Source organism: Triturus cristatus, chromosome 4_2 (assembly GCF_964204655.1).
Source record: "Triturus cristatus chromosome 4_2, aTriCri1.1, whole genome shotgun sequence".
Classification (NCBI taxonomy): Eukaryota; Metazoa; Chordata; class Amphibia; order Caudata; family Salamandridae; genus Triturus; species Triturus cristatus.
The window spans coordinates 871,387,314-871,405,808 of record NC_140586.1 but is presented as its reverse complement, the minus strand read 5'-3'; the positions used below and the strand labels follow the sequence as shown (position 1 = coordinate 871,405,808).

The 18,495-nt window shown below is 50.6% G+C and overlaps 1 protein-coding gene across 3 annotated transcripts in view; it reads left to right on the top strand.

The window, feature by feature from the left end:
* GPBP1L1 (GC-rich promoter binding protein 1 like 1) overlaps positions 1 to 16,709 on the top strand; it is a 462,270-nt gene extending 445,561 nt beyond the window's left edge. For all 3 annotated transcript variants that reach the window (XM_085602876.1, XM_085602874.1, XM_085602875.1), the window contains one exon: positions 15,792 to 16,709. In XM_085602876.1, the coding sequence (XP_085459002.1) occupies positions 15,792 to 15,941 (150 nt within the window). In that variant the 3' untranslated portion in view covers positions 15,942 to 16,709. The remainder of the gene's footprint in view (positions 1 to 15,791) is intronic.
* Positions 16,710 to 18,495: the final 1,786 nt, after the last annotated feature.

Sequence of the window (18,495 nt, the reverse complement as noted above, 5' to 3'; positions counted from 1 at the left end):
GTGTCCGGAGGAGGTCCGGACGCGTCTTAACCAGGCTTTGGCCGATGGGAGGGATGCAGCACGGCACGCCATACGATGTGGGCTTGACACCACGGACTCGCTGGGTCGGGCGATTTCCACCACGGTGGCGCTCCGCCGCCACGCCTGGATGCGGTCCACGTCATTTTCCGGGGATGTCCAGAACACCCTCATGGACATGCCCTTTGATGGCACTCGCCTGTTTGGTGAGAAGGCGGACAGTGCGCTGAACCGCTTTAAGGACTCCCGGGCTACGGCCAAGTCCTTGGGCCTCTCGGCTCCGCGGGCGCACACCTCCGCTTTTCGCCCCTTTCGTGGCCAAGGAAGGGGCGCCTCCTCACGTCCGCAAAGCCACCAGCCGCAGAACCAACCTGCGCGCGGTCGCGGACGTGGTTTCCGCCGTGTCGGAAATGGAGGCCGACGTGGTCAGCCCACTTCCACCCCGGCAGCATCCGCCTCAAAGCCCTCCTAGTCCGAGCTTTCAGGCCCATACCACGCCAGTGGGCGGCAGAGTTCGCCATCACCTGCTCCACTGGCGGTCCATAACATCGGACAGGTGGGTGCTGCAAATCGTCAGAAGGGGCTACTCCCTCCCCTTCGAGACGACCCCTCCAGCCATGCCACCGCAGCACCACCGTATCTCGGGGGATCATTTGAATCTTCTCCGCGAGGAAGTTTCGGCTCTCTTGGCCAAGGGGGCCGTCGAGCGCGTTCCGAGTCCAGAAGTAGGTCGTGGTTGTTATTCCCACTACTTTCTGGTTCCCAAGAAGGGCAAGGGGGGCCTACACCCTATCTTGGATCTCCGGAACGTCAATGCCTTCCTCCGAAAGGAAAGGTTCAAGATGCTAACGTTGGCTCAGGTTCTAGCTGCCCTAGACCCCGGAGACTGGATGGTAGCGTTGGACTTGCAGGACGCATATTTCCACATCCCCGTCCTGCCGGCCCACCGACGTTACCTGCGGTTCACGGTGGGCCAAGAGCACTTTCAGTTTACCGTGCTCCCCTTCGGCCTCACCAGTGCCCCTCGGGTGTTCACGAAAGTGATGGCAGTGGTCGCAGCTCATCTGCGCAGATCAGGGGTTCCAGTCTTCCCCTATCTCGACGACTGGTTGTTGAAGGCGGGCTCGCCCCAGGCAGTCGTCTCCCACCTCCAGACTACGGCGGATCTCCTGCATTTGCTGGGGTTTTCCATCAACGTGCCGAAGTCACACCTGAGTCCCTCTCAGAAGCTCCTCTTCATCGGAGCGGTTCTCGATTCGGCGCAGTTCCGGGTCCATCCACCGGAACAGCGGGTCCGGGATATACAGGCCCTGATTCCCATCTTTCGGCCTCTATCCCGGGTTTTGGTCAGGCTAGTGTTGCGGCTTCTGGGGCTGATGGCCTCCTGCATCCTACTAGTGCATCACGCCAGGCGGCGCATGTGGGCTCTGCAGTGGGACCTGAAGTTTCAGTGGGCCCAGCATCACGGCAACCTGTCCGACCATGTCTTGATCTCGGAGGGCACTGCACAGCAGTTGCAGTGGTGGCTCACGGACCGCGAGTGGGTCAAGGGCAAGAGCCTCTCCCTTCCCCAACCGGAGCATGTCGTAGTGACGGATGCGTCCCTCCTGGGATGGGGTGGCCATATGGGAGAGGCGGAGATCAGAGGTCTCTGGTCTCCGGCGGAGTCTCGTCTCCACATCAACCTGTTGGAGTTGAGAGCGATCCGGCTTGCACTGAAAGCCTTCCTTCCCTCTGTCAGGGGAAGTGTCGTGCAGGTGTTCACGGACAACACCACCGCCATGTGGTATTGCAACAAACAGGGCGGGGTGGGGTCGTGGACCCTTTGTCAGGAGGCTCTGCGCCTCTGGACATGGCTGGAACACCAGGGCGTCACCCTAGTGGTTCAACATCTGGCGGGCTCTCTGAACGCCAGAGCAGACGAACTCAGCCGCCGGTGCATGATGGATCACGAATGGCGTCTGAACTCCGAAGTGGCGCAAGGTCTCTTTCAGCAGTGGGGAGAGCCTTGGTTAGATCTATTCGCCACCGAAGAGAACGCGCAATGTCAGCAGTTCTGCGCGTTGGAATTTCCAAGGCGGCACTCGCTCGGCGACGCTTTTCGTCACGAGTGGAGTTGCGGTCTGTTGTACGCCTTTCCGCCTATACCACTTCTGCCCAGAGTGCTGAAGAAGATCAGGCACGACCGGGCCCAAGTCATCTTGGTGGCTCCGGATTGGGCACGAAGATACTGGTATCCCGAGCTACTCAGTATGTTGACCGATCTTCCGATGCGTCTGCCCCTTCGGGAGGATCTTCTGTCGCAGCAGCAGGGGACGGTCCTCCACCCGAACCTGTCCAGCCTCCACCTCCATGCGTGGAGATTGAGCGGCGGCAGTTGATGCCATTTGACTTGCCTCCTGAAGTCTGTGATATCATTCTGGCAGCCAGGCGTCCCTCCACAAAGTCGGTATACGCCTGCCGGTGGAACAATCATTCTGGCAGCCAGGCGTCCCTCCACAAAGTCGGTATACGCCTGCCGGTGGAACAAATTTGTGGCATGGTGCACAGCAAAGGCTGTGGATCCCCTTTCCGCCCCTCTTTCTGAGGTTCTCCTCTTTCGTCTTTCTCTGGCCCGGCAGGGCTCTGCCCTGGGCACCCTGAAAGGTTATCTTGCTGCCATCTCCGCCTTCTTGCGGCTTCCTGATCAGCCTTCTCTTTTCAAGTCCCCTGTGGTTACACGCTTTCTCAAAGGCATTACACACATGTTCCCTCCTGTCCCTTTTGTAATGCCTCAGTGGGACTTGAATCTGGTCTTGACATTCTTGATGTGCGCTCCCTTCGAGCCTCTTCACAATTGTCCCCTTCGTCTTCTGACTCTTAAGACTGCTTTTCTGGTAGCCATCACCTCGGCTAGACGGGTGAGTGAGCTCCAGGCTTTATCTTCAAAGCCTCCTTTTCTGTCTGTTCATCCGGACAAGGTTGTCCTTCGGCCTCGTCCTTCCTTTCTTCCTAAGGTGGTGACTCCATTTCACCTTGGGCAGTCTGTCACCTTGCCCACCTTCTTTCCGCCTCCGCATCCTTCCAAAGAGGAAGAGAGGCTCCACCGTCTGGACCCAAAACGTGCACTCTCCTTTTATCAGGACCGCACAAAACAGTTCCGGGTGGACGACCAACTTTTTGTTGGGTACGTGGGTGCTAAGAAGGGGAAAGCTGTGCACAAACGGACCATCTCTCGGTGGGTCGTTTTGTGTATCAAAATTTGCTATTCCTTGGCTAAAAAGGACCCTCCTGTTGGGCTGCGCGCCCATTCTCCTCGGGCCACGGCGGCTACTACTGCCTTGGGACGGGGAGTCCCTTTGCAGGACATCTGTCAGGCGGCGACGTGGGCTTCGCTACACACGTTTGCCAGGCATTATTGCCTTGACAGCCAAGTCCGGAGGGATGGCTTCTTTGGCCGTTCTCCTCCAGGACTTTCTGGTGTGATCTTGGTTCGCAGACCCACCACCGGGGATGGTATTGCTTGGGTATCTATTCTAAGGTGAGGAATCTAACTAACGTGTTTCTTTCAGATGAACAAGTTACTTACCTTCGGTAACGATGTATCTGTAAGAAACATTAGTTAGTTAGATTCCTCACCGACACACCCATCCTCCCCGTTCTGCGAACTGACATCTAGGGTTAAGGTTATCCTTTTCAGGCCCCTAGATTTTATTTTTGGCACCAGTGTCGGTCTTTGCATGGCTCTGCGTTCCTGGCGCGGAAGGCTATGTACAAGAACTGACGTCAGCGCGCGAGGGCGGCGTGTTAAGTACTCCGACGACGTCATCCCGGCGCACGACGCCGACGACTGACGCGGAGCCGCAGACAACGCCTAGCGACGCGCAAGGGGTATTGCTGACGAAAAATCTTCCGGATCCAGTCTGACGCCTGGGGATATTCTAAGGTGAGGAATCTAACTAACTAATGTTTCTTACAGATACATCGTTACCGAAGGTAAGTAACTTGTTCGTTAGGCTCAATGTTATCCTACGAGCGGTAGGGGGGCCTTGGTTGGTGGCTGCTGACTAGCAGGCCACGCGGCTGTGGGAGCTGAGCTCCTGGTCACTTACTCAGGGCAAGTGGGGAAGTAGATAGGTGTAGAGGTTACACTGCCAGGGCCACTCGGGCGGCTGGGTGCAGGGTGCTTTTGAGCCTTTGGGCGCTCAATTGTTTGCTTGCCTTTTGGTGTCGGGAAATCTTACCCTCTGTTGATCGCGGTTGGGGGGGGGGGCACCTTGTTCTGAGGCTGCAGGCTTCTTCAGGAGTGTCGAGGGAGGTCCTTGGGTGCCGGACTCGGGGTCACAGTCACCGTGGGGTCGTCCTTGTGGTCTTTGTTCACTCCGGCACAGGCCAGGCTTGGCTGGTGCAGTGTGTGCTGGGTTCGCGGTTCCGGGCTGCTGCCAGGGATTGGAAGTAGATTTTGAGTAGAGCCTCTACTCATGGGAGTCCCAGGGACTCGGAGTCAAAAGGTAGCCAGGTCTTCCGGGGTTGGTGAGGTTGCTGGCCACGAGATGCCGGGTTGGAGCAGGTTCGAGGGTCGACAGGCCGGTAGGGCTGGGGCCAAAGCAGTTTGTGTCTTCCTCTTCTTAGCAGCTGCAGGGCAGGTCTTCTTTCTTCTTGCTCTTCTTCGGAATTTCGGAATCTGGAATCTGGGGAAGGATGGTTCAGGGTGCCCCTAAATACTAGATTTAGGGGCGTTACAGGTAGGTGAAGGGCAGGGACCAATGGGTCCCTGTCACGGTGTGGGTTCACCCCCTATCCTGCCTCTCTCCTGTGGGAGGGGGGGCAGTAGCCTAGTCCTGAATGGGTAGGGCTTCCCATCTTCAAGATGGCGAGAGCCCGGAGATGTGCTTCACCTCGCCTCCCCCACCTGAGGGGTGGGGTTGGCAGCCTGGCAAATCCCCTGTCCTTATTTGGGGTTTCCGGCCAAAGCTTCCCGCCAGAGTGGGGGGTTGCAGTGGCCTGGGGAAGCTCACAGAGGCGGCATGCCTTTTAAGCTTCCCCCTGCCCATCCTGGGGGAGGATATTTAGCACCTCGCCCAGGATGTGCATTGTTGCAGGCCCAGGAGAGCAGGGGCTCTCCTACCCAGGGGTCCAGCAACATGTCTGCTGTGTGGCAGCCTAGGCAGCCTCAGAACAGACGTGGATTGTGGGTTAGGTTTCAGGGGGCCTCTCTAAGATGCTTGGTACATTAAATCCCACACTGGCATCAGTGTGGGTTTAATGTGCTGAGCAGTTTGATACCAAACTTCTCAGGCTTCAGTGTTGCCATTATGGTGCTGTGGAGTTAGTGTTTGACAAGCTCCCAGCACCATGTACTCTTAAATGGCAGCACTGCACTTACAGGGCCCAGGAATGGACCTGGGTACTGTTGGGGCACAGGGCTCCTGCCTCTGTGCCCACACCACTTGCATAGGGCACCCAGCTGGAGGGGTGGCTGATGTATGCCCGGGCAGTGTAGTTTGTGGTTATGGCACACAGGGATGTGTGCCATGTCGATTCTGTTTTGTCTTGCACCCAGACACTCAGCCTGCCAGGGCAGTGTGTGGGTGTTAGGGTACAGGGCCTCTAAGGGTGGCACAATGACTGCTGCAGCCCTTAGAGGCCTTCCCTGGTCACAAGGCCCTGGGTACCTAGGGTACCATTTACCAGGGGCTGACATGTGGCCAGGGTTTGCCAATTTGGGTTTTGGCTGTTAGGCAGTTTTTAGGGAAGGAACACAGGCCCCAGGCACCTGATTGGCAGGAGCCCATGGCACAACAAGGAAAAGTGCATCAGCTATTAGGCAAATAAGGGGGTACTGCAACAGAGACCCACTTTCTTACAACGGATGAAGGGGAGGACTGGGAGGGGTTTGAGGACCCTCTGGCACAGCAGTGCCAGTTAAGTCAGGACTGGGCCGATGAGATGGGGGAGGCCAGTGGTCTAGACACTGGTTTCATCTCTCCTCCTTCTGTGGCTACGGAGGAGGGTGCTACTTATGCTGTGGTGCTGTGCAAGGTGACCAAGGCCTTGCGCCTGGAGCTCCCTGCAGCGGCAGTGAGGACTAACCTCCTCACCGAGGTGCTTCCACCGCCAGTAAGCTCTTTGGAGCCTCTGCTGCAGTTTAATGAGGCCCTCACCGACGTTCTGATGGGCACTTGGTTCAAGCCCTCCACAGTCTCTCCTGTGGATCGGAACGTGGCCCAGCGCCACTGGCCAGCTCCGGGCGACCCTTGCTTTCTGTCCGTACACCCCACCCCTGAGAGTCTGGTTATCCAGGCCTCCACGTCCCAAAACGCCTTCCCGTCCGCACCTCCGGACCGGGAATCCAAAAGGATGGAACAGTTTGGCAAGAAACGGTTTTCCTCACTCAGTCTTGGGTTGCGGTCCATTAATACCGCATGCCTTTTAGACCGTTATTCCCACTCTCTGTGGGATGCGGTGGCGGACGTGCTGCCCCAGTGTCCAGAGGAGGCCAGGACACGGCTCGCCCAGGCTCTTGCTGAGGGGCGTGATGCAGCACTGTGTTCCATTAGATGTGGAGTTGACACCACGGACTCGCTGGGCAGAGCGATTGCAACGACGGTGGCGATTCGTCGTCACGCCTGGCTGAGGTCCACAAATTTTTCATGAGATGTCCAGAGCACTCTCATGGACATGCCCTTTGATGGCCGTCGCCTTTTTGGCGACAAAGCAGATAGCGCGCTGGAGCGCTTTAAGGACTCCAGGGATGCGGCCAAGTCCTTCGGTCTGTCGGCCCAGCGCCAGCAAACTTCTGCTTTTCGCCCCTTTCGTGGCCAAGGAAGGGGTGCCCCCGCACGTTCAGCCACAGGCCGCAGAACCAGCCTCAACGCGGTCGCGGGCTCCCGCCGTGGCGGAGCAGGGGGACAGAGCCGGTCAGTCCACATCCGCTCCCGCAGCATCTGCCTCAAAGCCTTCCTAGTCCGAGCTTTCAGGCCCATTCCACGCCAGTGGGTGCTGCAAATCGTCCGAAGGGGCTACTCCCTACCCTTCGAGGCGACCCCTCCAGCCATGCCACCGCAGTACCACTGCATGTCGGGGGATCACTTGCAACTTCTGCAGGAGGAAGTTACGGCCCTCTTGGCCAAGAAGTAGAACGGGGTTGTTACTCCCACTACTTTCTGGTTCCCAAGAAGGCCAAAGGGGGCCTACGCCCTATGCGGGACCTCAGGAGCGTCAACGCCTTCCTCTGGAAGGAGAAGTTCAAGATGCTGACATTAGCTCAAGTTCTGGCTGCCCTAGACCCTGGAGACTGGATGGTAGCGTTGGACTTGCAGGACGCTTATTTCCACATCCCCATCCTGCCGGCCCACCGGCGTTACCTGCGGTTCACGGTAGGCCACGAGCACTTTCAGTTTACCGTGCTCCCCTTCGGCCTAACCTATGCCCCTCGGGTGTTCACAAAAGTGATGGGGACGGTCGCAGCTCATCTGCGCAGATTAGGGGTTCCAGTCTTCCCCTATCGCGACTGGTTGTTGAAGGCGGGCTCGGCCCAAACCGTCGTCTCCCACCTCCAGACTACGGCAGACCTCCTGCATTCGCTGGGGTTCTCCATCAACGTGCCGGAGTCACATCTGTATCCCTCCCAGAAGCTCCTGTTCATAAGAGCGGTTCTGGACTCGGCGCAGTTTCGGGTCTAGCCTCTCGAACAGCGGGTTCGGGATATTCAGGCTCTGATTCTGATCTTTCAGCCTTTATCCTGATTTTCATTCAGGATGGCCCTACGGCTGGCAGGTGGCGGATGTTGGCGCTGCAGTGGGACCTGAAGTTCCAGTAGGTTCAACATCAGGACAACCTGTCCGACCACGTCCTGATCTTGGAGGGCACTGACAGTTGCAGTGGCGGCTCACGTACCGCGATTGGGTCAGTGGCAGATCCCTCTCCCTACCCCAACCGGAGCATGTAGTGGTGACGGAGGCGGAGATCAGAGACCTCGGATCTCTGGCGGAGTCCCGGCTCCATATCAACCTTTTGGAACTGCGGGCGATCCGGCTTGCACTGAAGGCATTCCTTCCCTCTGTCCGGGGAAGTGTAGTGCAGGTGTTCACAGACAACACCACCGCCATGTGGTATTGCAACAAACAGGGCGGGGTGGGGTCGTGGACCCTTTGTCAGGAGGCTCTGTGCCTCTGGACATGACTAGAACATCAGGGCATCACCCTGGTGGTTCAACACCTGGCGGGATCTCTGAACGCCAGGGCGGATGAACTCAGCCGTTGGTGCATGATGGATCAGGAGTGGCGTTTGAACTCGGACGTGGCACAAGGTCTCTTTCGGCAGTGGGGAGAGTGAGAGCCTTGGTTAGATCTATTCGCCACCAAAGATAACGTGCAATGTCCTCAGTTCTGCGCATTGGAATTTCCAAGGCGTCACTCGCTCGGAGACCCTTTTCGTTGTGAGTGGAGTTGCGGTCTGTTATACACCTTTCTGCCTATATCATTCTGCCCAGAGTGCTGAAGAAGATCAGGCGCGACCAGGCCCAAGTCATCCTTGTGGCTCCGGATTGGGCATGAAGATACTGGTATCCCGAGCTACTCAGTTTGTCAATCGAACCCCGGATTCGACTGCCTCTTCAGGATGACCTTCTGTCGCAGCAGCAGGGGACGGTCCTCCACCCGAACCTGTCCAGCCTCCACCTCCATGCGTGGAGATTGAGCGGCGGCAGTTGATGCCATTTGACTTGCCTCCTGAAGTCTGTGATGTCATTCTGGCAGCCAGGCGTCCCTCCACTAAAACGGTATAAGCCTGTAGGTGGAACAAATTTGTGGCATGGTGCACAGCAAAGGCTGTGGATCCCCTTTCCGCCCCTCTTTCTGAGGTTCTCCTCCTCTTCTTTCCCTGGCCCAACAGGCCTCCATTAAGGGATATCTTTCAGCTGTTTCAGCCTTCTTGAGGCTTCCTGATCAGACTTCTCTTTTCAAGTCCCCTGTTGTCAATAGATTCTTGAAAGGCATTACTCACATGTTTCCTCCTGTTCCCTTTGTAATGCCTCAGTGAGACTTGAATCTGGTGTTAACTTATCTGATGTGCGCTCCCTTTGAGCCACTTCATAACTGTCCTCTTCGTCTTCTGACTCTCAAGACTGCTTTCCTGGTTGCCATCACCTCTGCCAGAAGAGTGAGTGAGCTCCAGGCTCTTTCTTCTAAACCTCCTTTCCTCTCTGTCCATCAGGACAAGGTTGTTCTGAGGACTCGCCCTTCTTTTCTTCCTAAGGTGGTTACTGCCTTTCACATCGGGCAGTCCATTACCTTACCCACCTTCTTTCCGCCTCCGCATCCCTCGAAAGAGGAAGAGAGGCTCCACCGTCTGGACACAAAACGTACGCTCTCCTTTTATCTGGATCGCAGAAAACAGTTCCGGGTGGACGACCAACTCTTCGTTGGCTACGTGGGCGCTAACAAGGGGCGGGCAGTGCACAAGCGAACCATCTCTCGGTGGGTCGTTTTGTGCATTAAGGTCTGTTATTCCTTGGATAAGAAGGATCCTCCTGTGGAACTGAGGGCCCATTCCACTCGGGCCACAGCGGCTACTACTGCCTTGGGACGGGGAGTCGCTCTGCAGGACATTTGTCAGGCAGCTACGTGGGCCTCCCGGCATACGTTTGCCAAGCATTACTGCCTGAACAGCCAAGTCTGGAGAGACTGCTTCGTTGGCTGTTCCGTTCTCCAGGACTTCCTGGTGTGATCTTTGTTCTCAGACCCACCACCGGGGTTGGTATTGCTGGGGTATCTATTCTAAGGTAAGGAATCTAACTAACTGTTTTTTACAGATATATCGTTACCGAAGGTAATTAACTTGTGCAGCACCTCACTCTCTATTTGTGGTAGTGTGGTCGGGCAGTAAGGCTTTATCAGAGGAGTGTTAAGCATTTGTTGTACACACTGTCAGCAAATCAATTCACACACTCAAAGACTGAACTTCAGACCAATTGTTTTAGTATAAAATAAATCTTCTTTTAGTTATTTTATTTTCTAGAGCCAAGCAAGCCTGGCTCAGGTAAGCAATAAATAATTTACAGTAGTAATGCAGTTGTAACAGTTTGGTTTGCAATTGTATATGCACTTTGTTTTGATTGCAGTATTGTTACTGAAAATGCAATGCTCTGTAAATACAGTACATATACTTTTGGATAGGCTTTTTAGTAAAATGACAAGTAGATTACTTTGCAGATTACTTTTCTTACACAGTACAGTATACCTGGATACTGCACTGGGACATTTCCTGTAAACAGGTAAGTAAAAGCGTTTTTGTTAGTGCAATTTTAAAAGGATTTCTTAAGTTTTCCAACTCCATACTTCGAAACTTTTCAGTCAGTGTTATCCTACAGAGGAAAATACTGTTTGGTACTGTTGGTATTCTGGGGTTAGACTCGGGTCCCCCAGGGTCAAGCATGCACTCTTGTTACCTCAGCGGCACTAGGGCGGCCAGGTGCAAAGTGCTGAGTCCCAATGTTATCCAATAGGAAATAGGGGGCCTCCGGTTGGTGGCTGCTGACGAGCAGGCCATTGGGTTGTGGGGGCAAAGCTCCTGGACTTAAGTTCAGGGTAAATTGGGGGTTTGAGCCAGCACAAAAGATGCACCCTCAGCGGCACTGGGGCGGCTGGGTGCAGAATGCTGTTTTGGCGTCTGGAGCCCTGTAGCTTTCAATGGGGAGGCTCTGATTTGTAAATGCACTGTAGGCTTTTGGAAGAAGGTCTTCTGGGTGCAACCACCAGTTTCAGAGGTACATTGGGGGTTGGTTAGGCACCGTCGGTTGGGCCACCTAAGGCCGTGGGGCGTCTGGTGCAGGGGTGCCTTTTAGGGTCGGATTTTCTGACCCGCTCCTGGTCGCGGTTGGGGAGACCTTCCGGTTTGAGGCTGCAGTCGTCGGCTGGAGACTTGAGGCAGGTCAGCAGTCACCGGATCTCTGGTCAGGATCGCCGGGGACGACACCTCTTGATGTTGGGCCACTCGAACTCTGGCTGGGGGTGCCGGTTGCAGAGTAGTGCAGACCTGCGGATCTGGAGTATGTTTGAACAAATCCGGTGTTCACAGGAGACAGTCTTTGGAATTGAAGGCAGGCAGATCCTCCGGGTTTCTCGAGGTTGCTGGCTGCAGGACACACCGGGATTTCGCTGGACCAGGTTCGAGGTGGGGACAGGCCGGTAGGGCTGGGGCCAAGTCAGTGGGCATTCTCCTCTTGTTAGCTTTGGCACTGCTTTTCAGTCCTTCTTTTCTTCTTCTGATTTCTTGTCGGATTTCTTAGTTCAGGGCTACCCCCTAAATACTGTATTTAGGGGCGATTTTTAGGGGTCGTGAGCAGGCCTGGGTGTAGTTTGCTGTGTTTTCCTATGCAGAACTCCGCAAAGATACAAAAAAAACTCTGAAGTTCCGCAAGTGGCGGAGTGCAGCTGTGAACTGCAGTTTGTGCTGGTATTCCTGCCGCTCATGTAGAAATTATACCCGCGTGAACTTACTGTTCGCGATCGGGGGGAAAACTCCACTGCACATCACGAAGCAGAGTTTTCTGCACTCCAAGTGCAGAAAACTCCGCGAACTGAGCGAAGTTCACCGCCCAGGCCAAGTCTTGAGGTCAGTAGCCAATGGTGTGCTACTGACCTTAGGGTGACCCTTGGTGTGCTCACCCCACTTGGGGGGAGTGGGCACAATCCCTAATCCTGATTGGGGAGTGCCTGCAAGGTGACAGGCACTGAAGAGTGGGCTTCACCTCACCTCCCCCCATCTGAGGGGTGTTGTTGGCAGAGGTGGGCACACCTTCTGGGCTGCTCTAATTGTTTTCCCACTTTTCTTCATGCCGAAAAGGTGGGGAGACGGAAAGGGGGCCTCCTCCTGGTAGTAGGAGAGGCTGGGGAGGTCGTATTAGAAAGGCTGCCAAGCCTTTGAAGCTCCCCTGCCACAGATGGCTCTTTCTGGCCTGGCGGAGGTGTCAACACCTCCGCCCAGGAAAGGCTTTATTTCTGTGCTCAGAGAGCGAAGGCTCCCACCCTAGGGTTCCAGAAACATGTCTTGTGGTGCCAGGCTGGTGTGTACCAGTCAGGGAACCCACCAGAGGCTGGTCGTTTTTTAGGTGGCATCTCTAAGATGCCTTCTGAGTGCATTTTTCATTAAATCCCACACTGGCATCAGTGTGGGTTTAATGTGCTGAGAAGTTTGATATCAAGCTTCTCAGTTTTCAGTGCAGCCCTTATGGTACTGTGAAGTTCGTACAACAAGCACCCAGCACCATATACTATAAATGGCAGAACTGCACTTGCAATGTCTAAGAATTGACTTAGACACTGTAGGGGTACAGGGCTCCTGTACCCTCACCATAGTGCACCCAGCTAGAGGGGTGGCTGATCTATGCCAGGGCAGTTGGTTGTAGGCATGGCACACAGGGATGTGTGCCAGGTCGACTCTTCACTTTTTTCTGCACCAAAACATGCAGCCTGCAAGGGCAGTGTGTGTAAAGGTACAGGGCCTCTAAGGGTGGCACAATAAGTGCTAAAGCCCTTAGAAACCTTCCCTGGCCACAGTGCTTTTAGTACCCATCGGACCTTTTACAAGGGACTGACATGTGGCCAGAGAGGTTCCAATTGGTGGTACAAGGTACAGTTTTGGGAAAAGAACACAGGCCCTGGGAACCTGATTGGCAGGGACCCAGGGCACATCAAGTGAAAGTGCATCAGTAGTCTGGTAAAAAGTAGCGGGGTTACTGCAACAGAAACCCAGCGTCCTACACTGCACCCAATAGTAGACCTCAGTCTCTTAAACAAGTTCATAAAGACACAAATTCGAAATGACAACTCTGCAAGATGTCATCCCACAACTACAAGGAGACTGTATGGTAACAATAGACCTAAAGGACGCATACTTACACATGCCAGTGATTCACAAGCATGAGAAATACCTTTTTTTCGTTGTAGATATCAGTTAAGGTTGTTGGTTTCGGAATAAAATTAGCACCCAGGGTGTTTACAAAGTGCCTAGCGGCAAATTCTTTTAAATCCCACACCATGACTATTGGTACTCAGAAGGCTGCTAGTTGCAAGTTATTTTGTAAGGAGGTAGAATTAACAAAAGTTTCAATCTTTCCTTACCTGTATGTACTGTTGGATGACAGAGGGACCTGTGTTGCTTAAAGAACGCGTAAAAAGAACGTCTTGGCAAGGGCAGTGGGGACAACCATGGACTTGGCAACAAGACTAGAGACCAAGCCTGTACCCACCCGGCTAATGTTGTACAGGGAACAATGCACCCTTATGGCCTCTTGCGGATGTGATGTGTGGGTATACAAGGGTGTGAGATTTGCAAGGGGTGGAAAACAAATGTATGCGCAGGCTCCTCGTTGTTCCCTCCTGCACTCCAGCCTTTGTGTTGCACCCTTACTACGCTGGTTGAGAATCTGGTCCTGCCAAGCCAACACTTTAATCCAACAAATTATAGTGGATTGCACCGCACTTGAGGGGGACCTGCGTATCCCCTGGACAACATATATTACGGAGCAGATGAGGTGGCTCGGTTATCCTGACCTGTATACTAACCCCAGGCCATTACGCCCAGCAGATATTGGGAATATCAAAAATGTGTTACTGGCCAGGCAGCAGGGGCTAAGGGGAGGGTAAGGAATTAGCTAAGCCCGCTGTGAGAAACTAGATCACACTGAGTTTGAGCCCGCAGGTGCAGCCTTATTTGTTACTGGTCACTAACGTACACCATTGCTTTGTGTTAACCAGATTGACTGACCCTTATACACTGGTTATTAGCCTTTCCTAAAGGCTACACAAAGCCTGGTGCTTTAAAGCCATGTCCATGTGACTATTTTTCTGATCAGGAAGCCTTACATTTTACCTTTTCCTGTGAATTTTATGACCCCTTGCGTAAAAAAACGTATTTTCCTGCTCCTCAGACCCGGCCAATTTGCTCAAGTAAGGCCTGATTTATTATATTTACAAATGCTTGCTTCCCTATTGTACACTTGTCTAATGCTTTCTGGGCAACATAAGCATATTTTTGTGTGTGATGTGGCTTGATTATGTAGCTCACTTTCCCTGCCTATGCACTGCTATTCTTGCATTTTATTTGTTGAATTTTATATTTAGAGTGGCATTTTGCATTTGTTCTTAATGAGCTTTTATCTCTATTCATCTGTATACATTCATTCAGGCTTATCGGATTTTCTATGTATGTATGGTAACTCATTTACCTATTGTCTTTTTAAGTGTTTTATCTGTGTGCTTTTAGTGGCCGACTAAAGCATTTTTTACTTGACTTGCCTAGCAGCAGTGTCAGCACATCTAAGAAGACAAGGGTGTCTGGTAAAGGAAAACAATAAACCAGTGCAGAAGTCACAGAAACGGTGATAATAACAATCGTAAATCTGGGGTTTTCAATAAACGGAGAAAAATAATCTTAAAACGGAGCATAAAAAGATTCTTGGAACCAGGATCAACTCGGCGGAGGCTTATCCTTGCAAAAAGAGGACACTTTCAATACTACATAAAAATCATTCTAGTTTTTTTTTTTATTTCCTTAAAATCGTTTTCCCTCAATTTGTTTTTCATAATTTGTTTTTCTCATTGTAATTTCCTAGTTTTCATTTTCCATTAATTCACACACCATCGGGCACGTACAGCTACAAAATCAGTGACTGCATGTGAACCCAGAAAAGATTCACGCTGAAAAATTAAATGGTTACTTGTATGTTTTGTATGTTGAGAACAGTTTTCTGGATTGCCGTATGACCTGCTGCTTCCCAGGAAATGATAGAGGCAAACAGGCACCCTTATTAATACTGTATAAGGAGACCTTGAATCTCGCGCAGTTCGCAAGAGGTATAAAGAACCTGAAGATGGCAAACTGCAACCTTGACATCGATGCACACGTTTATGAAGCGCTACTGCCTCAATAGCCAGGTCTTACAGGAAAGACATTTTAGTCTTCTGGTCCTACTGGACTGTTTGGTTTTTGAATGACTTATTTTTGCACTATTGAGGCCATGAATAATAAGTTGGCCTCATATTTGAATTGTTTTGATTTATCCTGCTAGAGCCTTGTCTTTGGTTGTGGACAGCAGTAACCAAGGTCCCTATAGCAAAGCGGATTATACAAACAATGCTACCGGTTTGTAAACAGAATAGTTTGACATTAACTCAAAGGCATGGCTACTACAAAAGAATGGGCTGCATTTCAAATGTAATTGAATTGTCTTTAAATCACTTCTACCAAACACTATTGTGTAGATTCATAAGCAGTACTCCCCTCTTCAGACCCTCCTTCACGAGGTTAATATGACTCCTAATCTGTGCAGAGCATGAAAATCTAGAAAAGAAGCTACAGAAAAACATCCCAACCTCTAGATGGCAGTATAACAGCAAACCAATCTAATCGCGCTCAAAGCTACAAAATTCTCGTCAGGCAATTAACCTTGGCCTTTTGCTGTTCACTCCATACCAGTATTGGTAGTAAATAGACTTCCTCCTCAAATGAGTTGTTGGGTAGTGGTCTGGAGATTCCTGCAGAGGTTTTGTGCCCTTTGAATTAAGTCCTAAAATGCCTCTCTGATGCACATAGCATTTTATTCCTAATTGTAAGAATGGTGGAGCTGATGTAGCAAGATTTTGTCAATTGTTTATGGGAAAAATGCATACGTTCATATGGGAGGGTGTTCTTAACAAGGATAAGAGTGCTGTTCGAAGACTTATCAGTATTTAGATGAAATGTGCTTGTACTTGGGATTGTGGGAGTAATTGGTCTTTTGTCTGTTACAGTTACGAAGCAGCACCCTTCGGAAGAACGGATTTGTCAAGCAATGCGGCTCTCACCTCTTCTCCTTATGGAGAAGCACTTTCACATCCCAACTCAGTGAGGACTCTCAGACTGACCCTAGTAGCAGTGACACTTCAGATGACGATGTCTAATGAGAAGGGCCTGTTTCTCCCCCCTCAGTACCCACAAAGGCAACCAACACAGTTTGTATAATATGCGTCTCCAGGACTATTCAGAGAAAACCACCCACACCTTTATTCCTCCGTCTCCACTTTTATTTTGTTTTTCATGTTCATTACTTCATGCACAAGGGAAAAGAAATCCAAAGAGGAGGAAAATGGGCTTGTCTTAGCTATTTTTTTATTTTATTTTTTATTCTTTTGGTCTTCATGTGCTTCGTAGAAATATGTTGGACATTAAAATGAGAAGCTGGTCTTGAAGGACTGGGATGTGTGTTGGACAATTTTAAAAAGCCAGCTTCTACTGAACAGCATCTGCCTATGGAGTAGGGGCTCATAATGTGCTAAAGCAATCATTGTCCGTGACAAAGTGACTTGAAGTTATAATTGTGTTAAATTAATGCTAATAACTGTTTGTTTCATTTGTTTTTTCCGCTGGGGGAGCTTCGTCACTTACAGGTGTTTCAGTTACTTTTTTTGTTGAAGGGCGGGAGGAGTATAGTTGTAAAATATTCAATTATAGGATTTTGTTTTTGCGTCGTTCTTTGAGCCTTGATATTCAGGGTGGATTGTAAAATATAAAAGCAAAAAATTTTTTTGTGAAGATTTCAAAAAAGATTAAGATTATTTTGATAACATTATTTACAGATTTGAAAAAAGTGGTTATCACACGAGTCTGTATGACGGAAAAAACTACTGCATCAAAAATAACTTGGAATAAATATTTTTTTTGCATCAGTGGAGCAATGGTCTGTGAATTTTATCTGAGTGAGTTGCATGTAAGGCTTGGGATGATCATGATTTTTTTTTTCTCTATTTTGGTACTTGTTCTGATTTTCATAAACTCCACTTCTGAGGAATGCTTTTGATAAAAGTATGACTTCCACTTTAAAAACATCATAGGAGGAGCTTTTTAACAGTGTTTTTGGACTTAATTTTCTACTTCGGCTTTTGTTCTGATTCAAGCTCTTGGAAAGTTTTTCTGCTTTTTCAAACATTTTTCTTAAATGAGATGTTTTTTACTATTTTGTTTGTAGTTGTCTCCTGTTTCATCCGCATGCTTGCTGTTTTCAGCAGATGGTTATTCCGTGTGGGGAAAATGTTCAAGGAGGATGAACACATCATGCATGCGGTCTGCCTTTTGGATTCTCAAGCCATTCAGGGGGCTGAAGTGCACCTAAATACATAGTGGTGGGGCAGGTACGGGTTGACTCTGAGCTTTGGGATGGGAAAATATAGATCGTAGTTTCTACAGTGTGCATTTTTTCAAAAAGGTGCAGGGTTTTTCATCTTTCACCACCCCTGAAAGGACTAGGTGCCACTGTCTCCTCTGGGGGACTGCAGCTGTACCAATGCACCACCTCTGGTATGGGTACAAAGACACAACTTTGTTCCAATCTAGACACTACGTAGTAAGCTTCGAAGCACTCTGGTTCTAAGGTATCGATTGACGTCTGGGAACTCTGTCAGCGAGACTGTAGCTTCAAGATTGGCACTCCATTCCAGGATGTTGAACCGAAATATACTCCAGGGCGACGTCCAAGATGATTATCCAGCCAACCGCCTCAAAGGTGAAGAAACCAGAGTGGTATCCAGCCCACAAGCATACCAGGTAATGTCTGCATTCGACCCCTAAGAAGGCACCACATTTTGACAATTCAGAATGCATCCATCTGAGATCTCTCGCACTATCACCGAAAGGAGGAGTCACCTACCTTGTGACTGGAAAGACTTCTACGAACAAAAACAAAGTGCAAACATCTGGACCCAACACTAGATGGCGATCTATGCATAAGCATATGACTCTACAGCTCTATATGCCAAGAACAGATGCATACTGGGTAAGTAGCATTTTCCTTTTCCACAGCTATAGCAGTGTTGAAGGCGAATGTAACTTTGATAGTCTTGGAGCTGTATTAAGAGAGACACTAGATATTGAATAAAAGGTAGAAGTTGTAGGCAATACAGCAAACGGTTTCCTTTAGGACCCTACAGGAGATTGGCATTAAACAACAATGTAGTGATGGGCAAATATCCTGTAAGCTGGCCTTGATGCTATTTTCCTTGACTCGTTCCTCCTTGTGGGCAGTACTTGACTCCCATAATCTTTGGAACCTTGAAGCCTTCTGCACCTCTAACTGCATTTTGGTGTGTCACATGCCAGTAGGTGTGTTTTAATAGACATGGGAGCCCAAAGGTATACAAAGGACCATGGGTATAAGTATTTATAAAGGAACAAGGGGTTCCTTGCTGCGCAATATTCTTAAGCCTAAACCATAGAAGGAAAATCAGTTCTATGTCAGAAGATCCAAATGGATATATACAAAATATTTATTCAGTCATGTAATGCACACAAAAATAAACAGAAGTGAGGAACAACACAAGAAGCAAGAATTTCAAATCTCAGGCATTTCTTAGTGACTATAGAAATAATAAAACCAGTTGTCACATGTCTATTTAGGGAAACCAATGCTGTCATAACTTTAAAAAGAAATTGGACATCAAATAACATTTGGGGTAATTGCAG